The 22422-nt window shown below is 33.2% G+C and overlaps 1 protein-coding gene across 4 annotated transcripts in view; it reads left to right on the top strand.

Moving 5' to 3' along the window:
- abd-A (abdominal A) overlaps window positions 1-22097 on the top strand; it is a 52982-nt gene extending 30885 nt beyond the window's left edge. For all 4 annotated transcript variants that reach the window (XM_073073132.1, XM_073073134.1, XM_073073133.1 and 1 more), the window contains exon 3: window positions 18829-22097. In XM_073073132.1, the coding sequence (XP_072929233.1) occupies window positions 18829-19226 (398 nt within the window). In that variant the 3' untranslated portion in view covers window positions 19227-22097. The remainder of the gene's footprint in view (window positions 1-18828) is intronic.
- Window positions 22098-22422: the final 325 nt, after the last annotated feature.

Raw genomic sequence — 22422 nt, forward strand, 5'->3', positions numbered from 1 at the left:
TCTGATGAGAAATATCTGCGGTCAATATGTCGCACATTAATATGCATGAGCAACCGCTACGTGCAGAAGAATATTAATATTTTAATGTGAGCTTGGAAATTCTTGCTATGTGCAACTCGCTACGTAGGAATTGTGCTCGTGGGAGATGCTTTATGTCGTCTCACATTTTAAATACTTCTATTTTTTTAAATAGTATATCTTCAGTTATAGCAATCATACTTAGATGATTAAGGCCTGTTATTGACAATTAATCTACTTATGCCTTTTTTGTCTACTAGATATCAAAAATAAAAGCTATTAAATATTAAGAGTAGTATGAAGATATAGTCAAATGAGAACCATTGCTAGACACCATGTTTGTAATCTATTCTTGCACATTAGGTACATAGTAAAGCGACTTAAGAAAAGAAAAATAATAGTTACCTACCTAATACTAATACCTAATGCTAATACATTTTTTTGCAAACAACTGCCACTAAAAAGTTTGCTTACCTTAAAAATATTAAATAAAAGCAATACGACTCGTAACGATGCTCAAATTTAAGATGCTCATCACTCGGATAATAAACCTGTAAGAATACGAGCAATATTACCTAGACAACATTTTTCATAGATAAAAGCTGCCATTTTACGCGAGAGCACTCTACGTAGGTACATTAGGGAGTCAATCCTGATACATTGGCAAGTTAGGGAGGGCGGAGTTAAATTATAAAATATAACAAAGCGTTCCTCCCTTTTGTTTTTTTAAATATCTGTGGAACGGGGCGCGAGCATCCTGTGCGGTATTCAAATTTGGAAGCCTGCAGGGGAGGCTAATTCGATTTAAATTACGTTACGATATTACGTTCCGTAAAATATAGCCGATATAAACAAGAGGGTTAGGGGGAAGGTGCTCTATCATGCCGTAATTGTATTAGCTTGTAATTATTCAATACACATATGTTTTATAATCCATTTTAAATTACATAGAATACAAATTGCACGGTTAAATTAAAATGAATTTGGATTAAATATAATACGTCAGATAAATGTTTGTACACAATACCTATCGGTCAAGTATGACAATGTAAATCAGACAATATCTTATGATATGATCTAACCTTCTTCGTTATAAAGAATCTAAGTTGTTTTTGTTTTTTTTTATATATATATAATTACTACAACTTACGGCCGTTATTATTTTTCAATCCATCCAATGTTTGGCTTCCCAAAGATTTTTGACTATTACACGTAACAAAAATTTTCAAATTTCGATCATTGGTTAGCAAAATTTGTATTGAATTATTAATATTAATAATAAAGGGCGAATTATTAAAATTATGAATCTTAAAATTCATAAAAGATTCCAGCTCTATATTATTTTTTACGACTACTTGACATTAGGTGAACTCCGCACCCGTTTGCTACTTTTGATACTTGGAAAATGTCTATAAAACCTTAAAATATTCCTAATCGTGTCTTAATATCTCTGTTTCCGGTCAAAAACTTTTACGACTTTGAGAGCGACGGTGTTATCGTTACACTTTCGCACTATTTTATTAGACAGGTGTATATTTTATCGTCTTCCGAACATAAAACAACACATAAATGCTATTATTCCAAACGAGTCCTACATAAATCTTCACAATAAACGAGTCGAAACGTAACGAATGTTAATAAAGATATAATAATAAATATCGCAGGGAAAACCTTTTGGGATACGAATCAAGCCAAGGGTAGGAAAATTGCGAGAGTCCCAGAGGAGGTGCGGGAGCGACAGCTGTGCCGCCTAATGTCCTTTCTATTTATCTACATTGGGATGGGCTATATAGATAAATCTTTCATAACTTTCATATTGAAAGCTATCCCTTTAGCACAGTCATATCTCCCTTAGTGTATATAATTTGATACAACGTATGTGATAAAATGAAAAAGAATTAGTTATGAGTATCTACGAGTAGTATGTCCTGTTGTCCAAATTCGCTAACATCGCAAATTATCCTTTTTTTTTCAAATATTCAAGTGACAAGCTCATTAATACCGACGAATTAATAAAAACAATGGAAATCAGTTATAAGTAAAAGAGAAAAAGCTTCTTATAGTTTTGAAATAAGACAAGACAATAGTACGTTTTCTAATTCATTCGCCTCTTCTCAGTAGTAGCAGACTGTATCGACGATTTATTATGATTGTTTCAGAAGCTATAAGGAAGAAAGATTTTTTATTTAACGTCTGATTGCTTTGTGGAGGAGTATGTATAGTAGCTACGAGATTTGCATTTCGCTATCTTATCCAAAATTCATCTGACATGATATTTGTATGCATATCTGCAGAGCTTTACGAGCTTACGAAGCGTGCCAAAGCCATAGCAAATACCAAGGATATTTTTCTATATATCCGCACGAAATATCCGGCGTAGTTTGATTTATAAGCTATAAAACTATTCAACAAGCACAAAACGAATTAATGCTATGCTATTCGATTGCGTACAGACTTGCTATTTCGTAAGCGACGACAATCTCTACAATCTCTGTTTTATGATGGAGACCTCGTAAATGTCTATTAATATGAATGGGCTCCAATTACTTTTATGATTCGCGTTTTGTTGAGAGATGTTCTAAAAAAAGTTTACGATCTTCCGCGCCCCTGGTCTGTTTGATTTTATATCCTTCGTATAGGGTGTGAGCCGCCGAAGGAATATCGAAGCGTGGACAATTGTAACAGACAGCAGATGGCACATGAATCGTCTCATCAAATAACAGTTTTGTGCCCTTCTATCGAACGGACCTACTTGTGTGATCTTAACGCAGATGATGTCAACATCCATGACAGACATAACTCTGTGTTTCATATTTATGTGTATAGAGCTAAATATATCCCAGTTTGCGTCGTGCACATATTTCGCCATGTCATTCGTTGTAGGCGACATATGAACAAGTTAATAAATTACTTTTAAGACTGAGAAACACTTAAAGTTCTTTGTCAGATAAACGTGATAATTCAAGAATGAAGGAAAATTAAACAAATTTTAATTTAAAACGTGCTGTATATTGAGCGAAATTAAGGTAAAAGCGAGTGCTTGATAAATATCCGCTTCTCGAAACATAACGTTGAAGTAATTACGGTATAAAGTTCCTTGTGAACCGGCGAAAGGATTTATGCTACTTTGTTTCTTTATGCCCTCCATTTATATTTACCGAGAACTTATTAAATCTATAACCATTTCTACATACTACATTTGAATAAGTCTTACTGCAAGTTAAAATAAGCAATAGCAACGAGAGATTGCAAAATAACATGTTACAATCTCGGGAACGGCTTATTGTTCATAATGTTTGAATTATTCCCAATAGGAGAGTCGGAAATAAGCTCTCAAACGCGTAAAACAAACAGAATCGGCATCGGAACATCTGAAACGTACAATAATACCCATTGAGTGAATCAGAATGCGTCGATCTGAACGACTATGGTCCAATAACGGAGTGCTTACTTCCTGTGGTGTGTGCCAACGGGCCGGTGCGTCTATCACATCGTATGACTCGTTGAATGCGTCTTACTCCACTTTTATCGGTCGTATCAGTCATAAAATGCTAATGAACGACCGTTTCGGACCAAACATCCGAGCTGAAGATTCATATGACGGTATAAAACGTAACCCGAAGTCGACACTTCGTTGGAAACGTAGTCGTAACGCTCTATGCGCTTTCAAAACATCGCGCGTAACTCGACCGTCTGAATGGCCGCTAAGATAGCCCGATGTTTTTAAAAGCTCTTTTATTGTGTGACCGATATATATGTCTACACGAAGAAACGCTCGCCGACGATTTGTTTCCCGATCTTCGACTTTACGTCCGAGGAATACAGTTTTAATAAAAACGTCGTCGCTACCACTGAAGTCACTCAACACTTCACGCTGGAATATATTTAACGACAACTATATACCTGCCTATGTTTATAATTAAATAAATTACTGTAAGTGCGCTGTTACCTTAGATCTATTTGACATTTTATTATGAAATAAATTTTTACAATGGCTGAATAAAAAATATCTAAAATTAATCAAAAGTGTAGATGTAGATATGAGCTTGCTCGCACGCGTTTATTTTTACAGTAAAATCGCGTGCTCGCTTTGAATTTGTTAATATTCGGTATATTCGGCCTAAATTATTTAAGTTTGAAGTATTCGGTTGTGTTAGGTTAGTTCCGATGGACCGATAAAAAGATACGTTATGTACATAATTGAAATCACCTTTCATAAAAACCGTGATAATGTTAGTAATATAATAGGCGTTAATGTATTTGGTTATCTATTTATTGGGCATTAGGAACGTTACTGTCAGTTGGTAATGGTTACAAAACTATACACGGCAAAGAAGTAGCTGCTTTTTTATAAATATATGCAAATATGTGTGACTACACCTAAACAGGTTTGTAAGGTCAATTAAACTGTCTAATTTTGGATCTGCCATATACAGAGATCATTCATCATACATCCTGTGTTATTGAATATTTTAATGGTATTATTTAAAAATATATACATCAAATTTATATTTTTCTTTACTTGGGTGTTGTGGTTATTAGTTGGTTAATTAATTATTTTTTTAGCACGAACTTACGCTACTTCGGATATTATTAAAAAAATATATTGTTAAGACCTGAAATAACAATTCAAAGTCAATAAATCTGATATGTAGTCATACATCTGTTATTGTTAATTCAATTATGATTTCATCATAAATAACAAAATCACTACCTCCTTAGCTAACAGGCAATAATGTCTGTAAAATATCCATCAAAGTCACTCAAACAATATTTAGCTACTTCAAAATCGTACGCGACACATAATACGGAGCGTAACATTTTTTTTCTGAAACCCCGAGCGTTATCGGTGACTGATGGAGTCATTTTCAAAAATAAAACGGCCCTCTCTGACAGGAACGTACGACCACTTTACATTAATATATTATCGGAATGGTGCTTTCTTAGCTGAAGATACTCACGTAGTTACACTTTTAGTTTAGTAGATTTATCTTAACACAAATATGTAGGTACTTACAAATGTTTAAATAAAATGAAGTACGATCTTAACGCAGCTATTTGAACTTAAACATCCTGTTATGGTATTAACAAGCTCTCTAATGTGCCTAAAAGTTGATGATGAAAAACGAATGCTGTATGAGGCAATTGTTTCCGGTCGAAATTGTTGAGATTTGATTCTAAGAAACATTTTGGTAATGTTAAATAAAGACACGTTTATTTAATCTCATCCTCAATAACATCTTTAGATTCGCAGTAACCATTACGAAAGGTCGTTTTGTGCCGATGGTATCAAATAATGCCTTTTGTAAACTATGAACTCGCATCTTTAGTTCTTAAGCAAGACTATTTTAACCTATTGGTTTTCAAACATTAAAATGTTATTAACCACGCACATTCCATCCACAAATAAATAAAGCAGCCATAACTTTCGAAAGGCTAATTGAATAGCAACATTACTCCATTTGACATAAAATGGAGTTATTTTCGAAACAAAAACAAATTATCTCCAGAGTTGTTTAATTAAAACATCAGAAAGCGAAATTAATTATTCTTGGACTGCAGTGGGCGGTAGTGCTGCATGTTTATTTGTGCCTAACGTGTGTATTTCAGGAGCTAGAGAGGGAAATCCTCGCTCAAAATCCACTATTAAAAACGGTTACGGTAAACTAAAGTATCAACCTTACGGCTCCGGAATAAGTGTGTTACTCTGTGGAGCTTAGGACGTTTTTCTAGGTCGTGTGCATGAACATCCTGTGCAAACTTTGTACAATTACAGTCTGGGATTTGGTGTTTGCCTCTGTTTAATTATAACTGGCACTGCAATCCAAATGTCTGTGGCCATTACGCCGCTATACTCCTAGTTGGTTAGAACTGTTTCGTTTATGATGCTTAGTTTGCTTTTAAAAGCTCTATGTTCATTTCTTTACTCTAAGCACAACAGTTTCGTAACCGGCTCCAAAATATTTAAGAAAATACTTAAGTAGGTACGTAATAATGAAGACTATTAAGTCAAATATATGTCCAGTTCGTTAAACATTGAAAGAATTCGTTTCAAAGATGCATTATTATGCTCAAGTCCGAAGGGATGCACCCGTGAATCATACAATGCATTTAATGTGTCTGCATACTCTGCCTTCATTGGCCATTCCGCACACATTACACGACTCTACCGTGCATGCAAACTGCTCTACCATCTCTACATGCAAACCCGTTCGCTGACTACTAAGAACAGCTTTATGGCCGAGACAATGATCTACGCTTTTTGAGATATCGCGTGAAGTAAATGTAGTTGATGATTCCGTTTAAACGAAAGTAAGCATATTATCTTGATGAGTCATAAAAATCTTTTTTTTTTAATATCACTATCATGAGTCAATTTTTATTTTTTGCTTATTTCATTTATCATTGCTACAGAAATCCTAGGCATTTTAAAAGCGTGACCTTTGATTAAATGACATTTATATAAAAAAATAACTACAGGAATTTACAGCATAATTGCCTTTATGATAGTCTTTAAGACAAGTAGTGATAACAATGTGATAAAAGTGTACGTAAATAGGTGCTACAACTTTAATTATACAATAATAATTGAATAGTACCTACTTATTATCGAATTAATCGAACTAAAGGTTAATGATTGTGGCCGTAAGTATAAACATTTAACTGTGAGTATTTTCATGTTTTTTTTTAATAATAAAATATAGGAGTAGCAGACGAGCATGCAGTCCACCTGATGGTAAGTGGCTACTGGCCGCCCATGGACATCTGTTATCAGATAAGATTAAATATTTCTACTTGAGGTCGGCCACAGATGCGCCGCTACCCCTGAGGACTAAGCTGGAACGCCTCGGAAAAGTCTGTCTCCCTTACCACACCATACCGTACCGTAACGTAGGTACGATTACGTTTGAGTTTAAACACAAATACATATGAAGATTTTTTTGAAAAGTTTAAAAAACAAAATGTACTTCTGTGAGGATCTAAAAAATATACAGCACTACCTTAAGTCGGCTATATCTAAACTGAAAAAGTGTCGCCATTACTACATCCTTTAAACCAGAACACACCAATTCTTCTACAGCTGCTGCTACAGGACACGATTAGATGCAGAGGTTGTGCTACAGGAATCGAAACACGATCGTCTCCACCTTTATAAATTATGTTTGTAATTGTTTCCGATGCCTACGCGTAAGATTAATACTTGCAAGTTATATTAGTATTCACTAATATAAATGTAACTTAGTTAGAAGCAAATAATATAACTTAGACTTCCTTATCCAATTCTGAGACTGGTTTCTGATTAATGCGACGCCATTGTTAGTTATTTACCTATCTAGTCACAGCACAAGTTGTGCATACAAAACAAAGAATGCATCAGTATCTATGCATTACACAACACTGCGTTGTTTTCAGGGCGGCTTGCAGTTCTATTGAATTTCAACCTTAACTTACTATAAGTAAAGTTTAGGTGACGCAAACTCGCTTATTGAATAAACTTGTACTTTAAAACTTGCGTACGACTTTGTGTCGACGCCATAGAAGAACGAGGTATGCAGACCGATATTATTAATTAAAATATTCAGAATTAATTATATGCTAAATTTATGTTCAATAAAAGTTGAATAACTAAACTGATCAACGTTATGATGCAATGTAGTTGCAGTTAATATAAAGGGCGTATTAAGGGAATTATATGACATCGAGTGCATTAGAATTTAGATGTCATTAAAGTTTGCGCAATAATAACTGTGTATTAGGCACAGAAATTATTAGATACGATGAATTTATTCTCTGAGATAATACCTATAACCAGAGTAAAGTTAAACGCGCCTATGCTTAGTAGCCCTGATCGAAGCGCTATTCCCTATTGTATAGTCCGCACCAAACTGCTAGTCCGCTCTGAAATTGTTGCCCACAATTACAAGCATATATTCCGTCAACGTAAGAGCATATTGACGCAGCTATGTACCCTTGGGCGAGAGCGGGCAGCGGTCCCGCTAATATCTACAATTTACTATTCGACGCCACTCGTTTCTGTATTCAGAGCGGACTAGCAGTTTGGCGCGGACTGTACCTGAGTAACTAATACTCGTTATTTCCAATTACCTATTAAAAGAACCAACTACCTATAAATCACATATTACTCATACTATACATACATGAGTCTGTTTCATTTATTTTATTTATTAGTTGATTTAATACACTAGACTCAAAGACAAGAATGGAATGAGTATTTACTTCAGCACAGCTTTCTATGAGACACGCGAAAGATACCTTAATTTTATTTTATGTACCTATTTACTGCGACAGGTGCATGCCACCAACATATCTATATATTCTATAATAATAATATGTCTGTGTACACGTGAGGTATCTATGGGGACTAATTTCGGTAAAGCAATCCCATACGATATTAATTAGTCTATATTTTTTAAATATTTTCACGAACCCAACAGACATTCTAGACATAAATAATATCTGTGGCCTCAGCTACACTTTATGCAGAACACGAATAGGTATCTAAAATTTATGCCGTAATGGAAACATTCATGCTAATTAAATCGAATATAATGTGCCATTCGAGATAATGAGTGACCCGTCTATCTCGGATAAAGTCATCAATTTCAATATTAGTTGTCATAATACACAATGTATAATGTTCATATAATAAATAGTGTTTATAGCCACAATAAATGTGCAATGATCGGCAATTCAATGTTCCACTGTTTCTGGATAAAAGCCGATTATAAAATTACGCGCGACCGTTTATTTTATTTAATTTTTATCAAGCACGATAACTTTTTTGTTTATGTTATAATTGACACGATAAATAAGACAATGTCTCTTTAGTTTTGTGTTATAGTTACGTCTTTTATTCGAACAGTAATTGTGAATATTGCACATTTACTTAAAAATTGTACCTACTGCCTCACTGACAGACAACACACTATAGAATTTATATAACGTAGATCAGCATTTTTTAAAAAGCATGCCCTATTGGAAATAAATATGGGATCGAACCCACAAAATTTTACATATCTTTACTCAATTCATTAATTATGTATTTTACTTTGATATTTAGACACTTACGTAAATTACATAATAAATCATTATTTTAGACCGTTTTAACCATATTTTGGTTATTTTTAACAACTTAGTAGGTACCCAATTAAACAATGTTATTGCAATGAGGAGGATTTGTAACAAAATCAAAACATTTTAATGGCACGAAAGGTATTTATTATACAATACATATACAAGGAAATTTTGTATTTATTTAAAGTACCCATATTAACCCGTATCATACATTATAAAAAAATCTAAAAAATATAAATAATGCTGTTGATGTAAATACCTATTGTTATATTAGCGATAACAAAGTTTTTTATTTAAGTTTTCTGGTAGTTAATATATTGAATTGTTGTAATTTTATCTGTTACACCTCCGAATTACATATTGAAGCATAAATACATAATAACGCAGATAATGCAAGATATGCTGTAGATATTACTACAGAAAAAGCTTAAGTTTTAGCCTTACAATGGCTTACGTAATTTTAATTAAAAACTTCGGCTATTTTAAAAACGAAACCTGTTCTCAAAAAACTGAGCCGGCGCTATAAGATATGAGATCTTTATTACTCAAATTGCAACCGAAACGTGTAATAGAGAACATTCTTTCGTAATAAGGAAAATGTTATTGTTAAATTGTGGCGATACCGCAGGTAGTTTCATACACCTTTAATGTGTTTAAAGTTTTGTCTACCTGTTTATCAATTTAACTGGAATTATTATGAATCAAAATATAAAGATAGGTATTTATATACTAAAATTTTCAACGCAACACGTTTTACCAACCATTTACCTAACAGTAACCCAAAAGCGACATTATTGAGACGATAAAATATTCGTAGTAAGGGAGGATATGCGAGGCGTTCCATTTTAGTCCTCATAGGTCTGGGGCTGACCTTTGGTAGGAGTTCAATTTCAATCCTATCTGGAGGTTATTAGATATGTTCATGAGCGTTACGGGCGACATCAAATGGATTTTACGTTCATTTTCCATCCTTATATTATAAAAATGACTGTTACTACGTAAACTACGACTACGACTATTTTACTACTTGAACAACGATAAACTGTATTCCAAATGGCAGTTATGGAAATTAGCGGTACCAAACAAACACTGTCGTAGTAACATCAGTGCAATAATAAAAATATGAATATTAAAGCCATTAAGTGCATTTCTATGGGCATTTTATACTCATTGGACGAAGTTGCCATATTTTAGCTAACAAAGTAGGATGACCTTACAACAGCACTTCAGTTTTTTTATAAAACAGAAATAGCGGGCAAACAGTCCACTATGACAAATGGCCATAGGCACCCACGGACATCTGGCATTAACGTAAATACGTAAATATTCAAATACATTTGAACCTGAAAACTTGTATTAGAACTATTAGATGTACTCGTATGTATATAAATGTGTTGCTACCTCTGAGGACTAAGTTATAAGGGTCTGTAAAATGTAAAGATTAGTTACTAGTTTACTAGTTACTATAGGTTTTTTTTAAATCTACTTAACACTGCTATGATAAGGCAGAAATAAGTAAGCAAGGCGATAGTTTTAAAAGGGCAACCATTAAGCATGCTATCGTTTTTACAAATTGCCTAGGATATGGCGCTTTTAAATTAATATGAGTATTGTAAAGAAACAGTACATTTATTGCTTTCAAAGTATATTAAAAGAGCTTAAAGTTTAGCTTAAACTTGTATGTGTTTACTTTTACTATTTACTAATATTAGATGTATTTCCCAGACGCAAATATTGTTAGGGAGCATGTAGTGAAGGCGGAGGGGCGTTGACCCTTTGTGCTCTAAATCAGGTTGTCTGAGGTCGTTAGTTCGTATGCGCGTCCGCCTGTGGCTCGCCACTGACTCCTCTGTGGGATCGTTCATCACATATTGCAATTTAGTTCTAACAAAACTATACATAGGAAAGGAAAGGAAGTAAATGTATTAGAACAATGTTGGGACTACACGCAGATGTGAAATATAGATGGTTCATCCATCTAATCCGATTAAGCCCGATAAAATGGAAATAAGGGCAAAAACTAGGATTATTAACTCGTAACTTCTTATAAGTGATCGAAGCTCGTAACAATATAAAAACCGCATTTATTTAACTTTGGTAAAATTTACTTTTATGCATTTTATTGTCTTTTGTAACTTATTTTCAGGAATCCTTGTAATAATAATAAATCACGCGTGTTGCATACATTATAATGGCATGTCATAGAGTATATTACTTTGAATATACTGAGCATAATCAGCGAATATTATGATCGGCACGTACTTACGTCATTGACGCACGTTGGTGATAATAGCAAACATGTACCTATGTACAGAAAGTACATAGATTTATGTACTTTAAATTTGTACTTATATAGGTAAACTTTTTTATATTAAATTACTTAATTTTCAAATGCTTCAATTACTAGGACTAAACTATTTTGTTATTTTGCGTTAAATTGCAGTAGCTTTAACCATACTTAGTATTACATATATTGCCAAACATCCATTTGATACTGTATCTATTAGGTAAATACAAATATGAAATTTGAAAGCGACAGAAATTACGAGAATATGCACTTTACGCTTACGCTTATTTTATGCAAACAAACATATTTGTACATTACTCAACATGTAGTTTGTACAATTCTCCACTCGTCCCCACTTTTCTGTTGGAGATGAATAAATCGTGACGTCAGCGAAGCGCAGATCAAAGATCGCAGTGCTACAATTCGCCTCTGTTCATATTGAATTGCACTAGGGATGTCACTGTGAGAAAAAATCTCAACGGATTACAGCTCGTCCGGTTAGTGTTGAAGGAAGAACCCTTTGTGGTCCGGTCCGATTCCGAAGGCATCACGACGATACTCATGTCTACTTAATAATGGCAGTGTTAACCGCTTCTGTGTTAGTGTCCTTACCGGATCTTCTCAGTAGAGGTCGCGTTCCGATCCGGTACAAATACAAATACCGATACTTACAAATTGTCAGGTACAATATTTTTCTTAAACTACTTTAAGAAAAATATTGTACCTGACAATTTGTAAGTGCCGTCGTTGGCCTATACAAAATAAATATATGTCATTTTATTTCATTTCATGTCTAAAGGGTACGGACAACCTGTGATGGGTGCATTTTCGGGACCACCAGAACCAGTTTTGGGACTTTTTCAAATTCTATACCCGCATGTGTATTGTGCCTTAAGATAAATTACATTAAAATAAGAATAAATTAAGACCCCATAATTTTAACTTTCCACGCGAAGTTATTAAGCAATTACTCCCAAAAATCTTTTTAGTAGAATACATAGAGGAATATTTCAACCAGTTAACCCAAAAGCAAACCAAAGCAGTATGCCAATAAATTAGCAGTAATAGATGTTGACATGCGTAAATGAAGCAATTTATCACATATTCAATTGTATTATTGTGATTCGATAATTTTCAATTAATAGGTCCACAACTTTGTAACGAATGTTGAACTGACATCATTTGGAAGGTCGTGGCAACTTGTTTATTTAGTTATGTGATAACCCTATCTTCAAGGCAATGTCCTTTGCCGACCGGAGCACAGAACAACATTGTGATGATTTAACTGGAGCTCACAATGAGCAAAAATAGTCCCTTCCGACTCTACTTGAAATATTAGCTTCGTACTCGAATAAATTCTCATATCTATATGAACTTACAGCCCTTTTCCTGTTTCCGCTGCCGTCTCTTTTGTATGCAATAATTTAGTGGATAACAAAACATATTCTTATAATAAATGCATATAATCTGCAGATAAAATAAAGTTCTATCATTCTAAAAAAGATAAATTTACTGTGTTCTGATTTTGTTATGCAAAACATGGATTGGGGGATCTTTAGGGTGTTCGCCGTATGGCGAAGAAAATAGACAGATTTAACTACTTCCTGAAAAAGACAGCATCACTTCAAGTATTATTGAGCTTTTATCTCCTCGCAATTGGTTTATTATTTCATAACATAAAATGAATATAGACATTTTTAAAAGTGCAAATTTACAGGTGTTGTAACGTCGGAAGAAAGTTGAAAAAGAAATTTTTCATAATTATGGCAATAGTAGTTTCATATAATAGGATGTAATATGTACCTACCTACAACATACGTTTTAAAACTGTTTGTACGCAAACTTAAGCTGAAAATGTAAAGTAATTTGAAATTTATTACGTACATAGTAGATTTAATGTAATAGTAATTATAATCTTACAAAGAATACCCGACAAACACTACACTTCATAAACCGTAAAACAAGCAGGTACTTCCCAATCGATTCATTTCAGATGAATTTACGGTTACATAAAACTTCTCTCTCGGTGATAACAAACACTTAAAATGTTAGAATAATGGCCTCTGAAACCGCGGGTAACCGTGATCTTGAATAATTATGTGAGTGAGTTTAAGTTTATGTCTATTTACAAGATATATTTTATACGCTGTGCTTTACTTTCTCTATCAAAATACTGATACTTTAGAGGTTATATTCAAATCGGCGACTTAATTACAATAATTCTGGGATTTATAATTTTGTACTGTTAATGTTTACTATATAACTTCTTAAAATACACATAAATCATACGTCATTATTGATAAATAAATAAATAACAATAGATGAGGTGTTTTTAATATGTGTTTTTAATGTGACTTTTTTCATTATTGCGCCCTGATTTAGTAAATAATTCCCGATCTGTCAAATATATAAATCCTAATGAAATTACGAATAAAATTAATACGAGTATTTTCCCACTAAGCTATTTTTATTAATGATTATCAGTTATCCAATAAATTATGTACTTACTATGTTTAAGTAATAAATATCTAATGCTACCATAGAAGCTATTGCCTTGCCTGCTGACTGAGTCCCGTAGCATGGAATCAAGTAGGTGAAGCTGTCTCCTGCTGAGCCAATTGTTTAAGATTATAATATACGAGTCATAGTTACATATTCTAATTTGTTCAACGACAGTAAACATATTTTGTTAAAAATTTATCCCTTTGGTTTAGAAATAAAAATACAAACATGAGAGACAAAGGATGAATTAGGTTTTGCTTATCACGAACAAAATGGCTTTAGTGAAACTTTATAGAATTATCTAGTAGAGATTAGGACCATGATAGGTGGGTAGTAAGAAGCTTTTACTGCATTCATTAATCTTTGTAATTTGTTACTTTACTTGTATTCGTTGAAATATATTCACAAAAATATAGCAAAAATGTTATTTAAATTCATTAAAATAGGTATATTTCATTAACATTTTTCCTCATATGAATTGTTTATCTCAAACCAAAATGTTATTTATTATTAGTCATTTCCTTGCTTAACAAACTAAAATGAGCTACTTAATAAATAACCCGCGAAGTAAACTCGAAAGGAAACCACAAATCAAAACACCGGTAACGTCAAACACGCTCGGAAAATTGCTTCACCAAGCTTATTTTCCAAATTTCGATCACGAACTATTTTAAGATGGCGTCACGAACTTGCCCGAGGGTGACCGATTATTCACGAATGACCCGGCAGTAAAATTTGCTTGGACATCCGCTCATAACTCCGGGCATTTAATAGCATAATACAAGCCTAGCCTAATATCTATTAGTCTATCATTCTACTTAACAATATTATCCTATAAAAACTGAATACAACTTTGTTGTTTCCTTTATTGCATTTGATTAACCCAATGACTTAAGAAACGTATTAATATTTGCCATATATGGGGATAATGTTACTACGGCAATAAACGACTGGTATTGAAATTAAAATTAATGAAATACCAATTAAGTACGTATTAAAACCGATATTAAAATTCTGATATTAATACCTACGTAGAAATTGTAGCGGTCAGTCATAACCGGTTCTTGATGAAAAGATAATTGTTTCTATTTTATATTCACATATATATTTTATGAGTAGAAAAAGCAAACGGACTAGCGGTCCACCTGATTTTTAATGGATATAGCAGCCCATAGATAGGGCTAAGGCCAAATACCTTATAGAATTTTTGATCTTACAACACCCTTAAAAAGTACGGCGTTTGCCGACTCGATCGAACTATGGAGAGTTCTATTTATTATCTTTAGGTACACCTTATATTTCAATTTGTTTACATTATTTTACAATTGTAACATATCGGTTTTTTATCAGTTGGTCGCAACTACAGATATTTTTAATTAAACAATTTCTACAACAAGTTCTGATCTTACCGGGTCTATAAATAACCATCTTACTAAGTAACATTCTCTTGTATTTCACGCCGAGCCCTTAATATTCCTCTCCAGCGGAGGTACATTAATCAAAGGCATTGTAGAACTGGTTTAGTACAAAGGTGGTCAAGTTTATACAAAGTTAAATAAAATAATAAATAAGCAAGAACATTATGTGAGATTTATTTAGAAGAAAAAATACTGTAAGGAGGTCTTGTCGCAGTATGTTTATAGTCGCCCCGGTCGCGGTGTCGGCCCACAATATATGGCTCTAAACTCTAATTAATGCTACGCCTTCGTTCTTCGAGATATATTATTGTGCGGCTGGAACCTTTTAACATGCTTTTTGTAACTTCGAGATTAGAAATAAATAATTGCTGCCTTCCCTGCCTTTTATCTTGTGAGTTATCTCGATTCGAAATATAAAATGGTTTTAAGAAATACCTACAGATCTTCTTAATTAAACGGAGTTGGGATTAAAAAAACAATGGAACTTGATGTCTGTATCCTGTGCATTTCGATCTATATCAGTTTGTGGAATTAAATTTTAAATAAATACAAAAAGCGATACTTTTTATATGGCAAGTACGGGTAGAGAAGCTCCCGGAACAATACCTACGGTGAGAATAATGGAACACAGCTGACAGGAGGTGCCCTAACGCCCGTTGTCATGGCAACGCTGTGAAGGGTGGCCAACCTGCCTCGCTAACGTGTTGCGAGTAGTAACAAAAGCAGCAAAAGTTACCCCTCCGCGCAAGCTGATTTAGACTCTACATTGGACACGAGAGAGATCAATTCCAAATAAAAACGTGCAGTGGTTACGATCTTACATTAATATAATTGGACAATCGGGACGCCTGCATTGTATTTTGGGTTCCATCTTTGCTTTTTAAAATTAGAATGTCTATCGCTATCTCCTTTCTGCGCATCACAATTCTAAATTTGCTCTCTTCTAACCACACTCCTGTAATTATTCCATTCTCTATTTATGTCATTTTAAACAGTTTTTAGTTTTCTGTAATAAGCATGGGCAGTAAATGTTGTTGCGGCAGTAAAAATGCAGTTACGAAAATTTATGGCTCATATAAAATGTATCTCTTTAGGTTGAATCATATTATTTATACATCGCACATAATAAAAATTTGGGAAAATGACGTTTAAACGTTTTCAAGTTCAGCGTAACTTGGTTAGTTGCGTTTTAATTGACAGGATGTTGTTTTGTAAAATGCGTCCTTTGTTCTCGAGTTAAATGAGCAATTAAACTAAGTTAACCACCTGTCAGTGATAAATTAAAATAACAAATGTTCGAGGCACTCGCTTGCATTCATTTCAATTTAATTAAAAATACCAATTGCACTGAGTAACTAACGAATTTATTTGAACGAATAATCTTCAAGTATATTATTTATAAGTAAACATTTTATGATCAAACAAACAAATCTATCTTTTAAAACATTAGGATTCCCGTGTTATCGATTACATGGACAATCAATAAATAACGTAGATACGCTGAGCTAAAATACTAAAAATAAATACCTCTAATTTTAATGTGTGACTGACAGCGGTTTAACCGAGGACTTTTCGCACGTCATATTACGATAATGACCGTATATTTTTAGACACACATATATAAGTTCCTAAGTAAAAACTGAGTGTGAAAACAATGTGAAATTAAATTATTTATTGTTTAAAATATTTTTTGTATAATTATATACAATCTAAAAATGTAATTTTAAACAAAAAATAACACATATTAATTATAAAGAATATACAATTTACTTAAAATAAATGATTAATCTAATTAAAGCGGCAATAATAATACATTAATTATTATTAATGATTACATACACCAAATTGAGTGCATTATAGTTATCTACGCAAAAATAATAAGTGAATGCGTATTTCATTTCAGTGAATTAATTAATCTTAAAACCTACCTGAAGGTTAACCCAGTGTCTTACTGTAAGCGAATAAAGTGTTTAAAGTGACTAAGGAATATTCCATGTTCACTTTAAACTTTTATTTCCTGTATAATAATATTATTATGCAGAAAATAAAAGCTAACATTTAATAATAATTTCTTTAAAAATGTATTTCTATTATAAAAGAAATGTTAACCTAATTGGAAATCCAGCATAAATTTTCAAGTAAATCCTGTAACTGTATTACACGTAGGTCATGAGAATAACCTCGTTTATCGTATAACAGTTACTCTCTAGCGGTTGTAGAATCGTCTAAGGTTCGGTGTAAGGCACATTCCAGGCGACTCGGTTGGTCCGCTATCAATTTTATACACGTTCGGAGCCTATTTATCTTGTCTTATTTATTGGCTGACTCAAAAACCTGTTTGGGACCCAATCTGGGGCCGCCATTTACTATGTGGAACGGGCCTTATACGCTTATGTAGGGTACCTGCCCACGGAAAGGATAAAGAATAGTTATGGTAGAGATGGCTAAGAACCTACATATATAACTACGTTTAAACGTTAGATATGACTTATAATCAGAGATTGTCTAATTATTTGTTTATTAATCGATATCTGATCGACATTTTTTCAATTAGATACTAATAATGGGCCTAGTAAGTCAGATGTAGTCTCTTTACACCTTGTTATAGTAACTCGATAGAAAATACTCGGCTGATTCCTTTGAAATTTTGGTAAAAGTAAAAACGAATAAAACTCGATACTCGGTTACTACATATAAATCGTACTCGACCACTTATGAATAAATCGCTTTTGGTACCTATACTAATATTAAGATATAAAGATAATATTAATAATCAATCTGAAATTTTATTTCTTCTTTTTTACATCGATATATTAAGATATAAAGGTAATATTAATAATCAATCTGAAATTTTATTTCTTCTTTTTTACATCGATGACAATAAAGGGTTGAAACTTTCACAGGTTCCAAGAAAAGGAAGGGTCCAAACAGAAAGACACACCTTACAAAGCATTAGAAAGTTGCGCAACCCTTCTTTGCTCAACCCTGAGTTTTTTGTTCAGATATCTTTTTAGAAAGCGTTCTATTGTTAGTTCGTGGACCATTAACTGTCCTTAACCCTTTCTGTTACTTTTTTAGAAAACATACCTACGTGTTTTTATAGCGAGGGTCAAACAACGGCTTGTTTGTTCACAAAAATATTTAACTGCGACGTCGTTAACAATTTTTTTACCCTCAATTCTAAACCTATAAAATTCGGTATTTGATCTACTTTGAGGCTGGTCTCAGTAGCGAATGACTCTAAAATTAACTTTAGTGCTGCAATAAAATATTAATGAGCTATTAAAATCTAAGATGGTATAAAAGTGAAATTTAATGGCTTGCTCGAAGCCTTCGCCGTGCAAATCCAACCGCGAGATGCAGCTCGATGATATATGGCGGCAATAAATTGATTTTACGAATCTAAATTTGCATTTGCCTGAATTTGTTTATTATAAATATGCCATTGCATACTTTTTATGTTGCAAAAAGTTTTATGATTTAAATTGAATTTTCTTTTGTTTTCAGGTCCAAATGGATGTCCACGGCGGCGAGGACGACAGACCTACACAAGGTTCCAGACACTAGAACTAGAGAAGGAGTTCCACTTCAATCACTACCTGACGCGCCGACGTAGGATAGAAATAGCGCACGCCCTTTGTCTGACAGAACGACAGATAAAGATCTGGTTCCAGAACCGACGCATGAAATTAAAGAAGGAGCTGCGCGCAGTGAAAGAAATAAACGAACAAGCTCGCAGGGAGAGAGAGGAGCAGGACCGAATGAAGCAGCAGCAACAGGAAAAGCAGGCCAAACTAGAGGGCCAGCACCACGGCCATCACGTGACCCATCACCATGACCCCATGAAAATGCCCATCGACAAGGGCTCCAGCGACATCCTCAAAGTGAACAAGGTGCCGACGTAAATCGCCTGCACCGCGCAGGAAATCCTGACTGATACTGTACCATATAGTGTGAATACATGAATGGAAGTGTTGCGTCCATACGGACCGCGGGCACCGTTAGTCGTCTCGTATCCACTAGTTTTATGTTTTGCGGCTGATTTAGTAGAAGTGACGCCTCGTTGTGGAGGCGTTCTGTGACTTTTATTGTATTAATGTTCCTTTAGTGCGAAGGACTTGCCTCGTGTCGTTCGCTGGTGGACAGGCTGGTGATGTGCTTTAAGCATTTATTTTGTTGCCATAACCACACCATGTATTGCAATAATATTTTACTAAACTTTACAAAAGCGTTAGTATCGCTCTAAGATTTAAATAGAAGCCCGAGTGAATTTCGGTATTGTTAGTTAAGATTTTAAATCTGTGAATCTCATAGTATTTATTGCTACCACTTACTTTAATTCATTATGTTATATTTTTTATTAATAGATATTATATTATGTACATTTTGATGTATATTTTATTATTTGTCCGCTGTTAGCGGGCCAGTTATGTTTTAAGGTCACATTTTTTTATGATTGTAAAATTGTTGTATTTTATCGGTTGATTTCAAAAGAGTTACTTTTATTATTTAACCAGATTGTGATTCACTTCCGTAGTTAAGTCCTTGCATTGTTGTTTGGTTTAAATCTTTATTTTGATAGCGTAATATTATCAACAAAATATTATATAACTATTTCATACATTAATAATTCCATAAGGGCGTTAAACGTATGTCTGTAACAATATACGTATCGAAGTACAATTGCGAATAGGAATTTGTCTTAGTGAGTGTTGTTTTTGTACTATCTTCAGAAGTACTAATTGTATTGTGAGGTATTTTTTGATAAAAATCTTAAAATAATTCGAGTCCAAAATCGAAAATAGATTGGAGGAGAGTTATTATGATAATTGAATCGGAACCGCATATGACATGCTGTTCATGTGAAAATTCCCAGTCATCTGATGTTCAAAATTATATACGTAACAATGATACATATAATAACAATAATGTGACTAAAATAAATTTTACATGTAATTTTAAAGTTGCGTAGCTTAAGTGTAATATACATAGATAATATTATGATAGGTTTGACTTTATATGAAGTATTGCTAAGAAACTAGTTACACCAGCTTCGTGGTATGACGGTGGATTGACAATGGTCGCGCCATTTTTCCCCACCTGAAAATATGCAGTTCTATCTTCTCCGTTTCTGAAAACGATCAAACGACTATTCAAAATGACGAATAGGGTATTGTTAGTGAAAAACTCTTAATAAACCTAATGTTTCCGATCAAAAGGTTGAACAATACATAAAAAAAAATACGCGGAAATATTACAAGGAAACTAAATGTGGGATTTGATCGAATTGATGCAAACGAGCAATTTCATTAACAGGATAACAGCGTCGTATTCCATTTGCTTACAATTCCATATTGTGCCAAAATATATTAAAATAATTTAGCATCGTATTTAAATTTGTTTTTACATTTGCATCGCCACTTGAACAAACATCTCCAATTCTCGCTTGAATCATGCACTATTTATTTATAATTGAATCAAAATTAGAACGTTTAAAATTAGTGTTGATAGTCACCATTATACGTAAATTAATGTCAGGGTAGAATTAATAAAAGTAATAAATTAATATGTGTATGAGAATTCTAAGTCTTCGCTTAATTTTGATAAATCATCTCTCAATAGGTATCTGTCCACTGTATTCAGTCGAATATTATTAATATTATATATCCGTAGCAGTGTTAATCTTAAATTTAAATTAATGTCGTGATATCATTAGCACAAGATGAAGTCCTGTGTAGTTGTAAGAGTTCAACAAGTACATTTTATCTTATTCAAGAATGTCCATAATTCTAATAATTTAAAATCGATATTCTTATTAAATGCTACTTTCTACCTTCTTTATATTAAAGCAATAATTAGAGACATGAATAAAATCATTGTAACTTTTTATTAACATTGTTCATGTTACTTACATGGTACATTAAAATGAAATAAAAACTTATTTTCTACTGTCTAAGTAACTGTCTACGCGACTAATTACATAAACTAAAAACTCATAAAACATTATTTTGATTAGAATTTTACATTTTTATTGACGACATTCGATATTAAAAAGCAATATCGAAGACTCGATATGTGCAATAATATACCTATTGGTTACGTTTGCATTGATCAGACGTCGTGTAACTAAAAATAAGGTTGTCATTAGGAATAGTCCTTAACCCATCTTATTTTATGAGAATCGAGGATTAAAATTGAACAAAATGTACTTAAGTAACTTCGATATAAGTAGGCTTTATAAATTATAATGCATTAGTTAATGGATATCGTAGACACAATAATTAAGCGTAAAACAAACTCGGCGGTGAAGTATTTGATAAAACGCTTAAACCTATTTAGTAACGTAATTATTGTATCGTGATTAAATATTATATTGCTTCTGTGAACAAAGAGGACGTACACACGAACCTTAGGAAGTAGGGATGTGCCGGATACACGTATCTACCCGTTTTTGATATATATACGTTTTCGTATCCGTGGTTATACGTCTCTATGAATAAAAATAAATCCATAATTGAAAATACTCTACAGTACTCTACAATTATTATATACTAAAGTTGATTTAGTTTCTGGACGGTTATACACAATGTACTTGTTTCTAAACAAAAATAAGTTATAAAGTGACCAGATCCGTTTCGGTAGGTATCCGTAGATTACCGTTCAATAAATATAGTACTTCCACGGATCAACTAAGATGATCCGGCACATAACTATTAATTAAAACATATAAACGCTACGTGTGTATACGAGTTGCGACAAAATTGTTATTTTTACATTGCATACTATTTTATACCGCGTTTCGTTAATAAGTCGCTTTAATGGTTGTTCCTTTCGTTTTAATGGGACTGTGCAAAATTAGAATTCGTTTTACTTAATAGCAACATACTCATTGACTACTGGTTCTATTAAGTTTCGCCATAAGCAATAGCTGAAACTTATATCTATATAACTAATAAATATTTGTACGTATGTACGTCCAATGATTTATGTCAGGTTCTTTATTGTTTCTGCCTCGTAAAGATCTGTAGATAATTCACGTGAAACAATGAGCAATTTGCTAAATATATTATATACGTCCTCCATCCGTAATGCTGTCTTGCC

The sequence above is a fragment of the Epargyreus clarus genome, unplaced genomic scaffold (genome assembly GCF_041222505.1).
Source record: "Epargyreus clarus isolate Ecla_fem2 unplaced genomic scaffold, WU_Ecla_fem_2.2 ptg000005l, whole genome shotgun sequence".
NCBI lineage: Eukaryota > Metazoa > Arthropoda > Insecta > Lepidoptera > Hesperiidae > Epargyreus > Epargyreus clarus.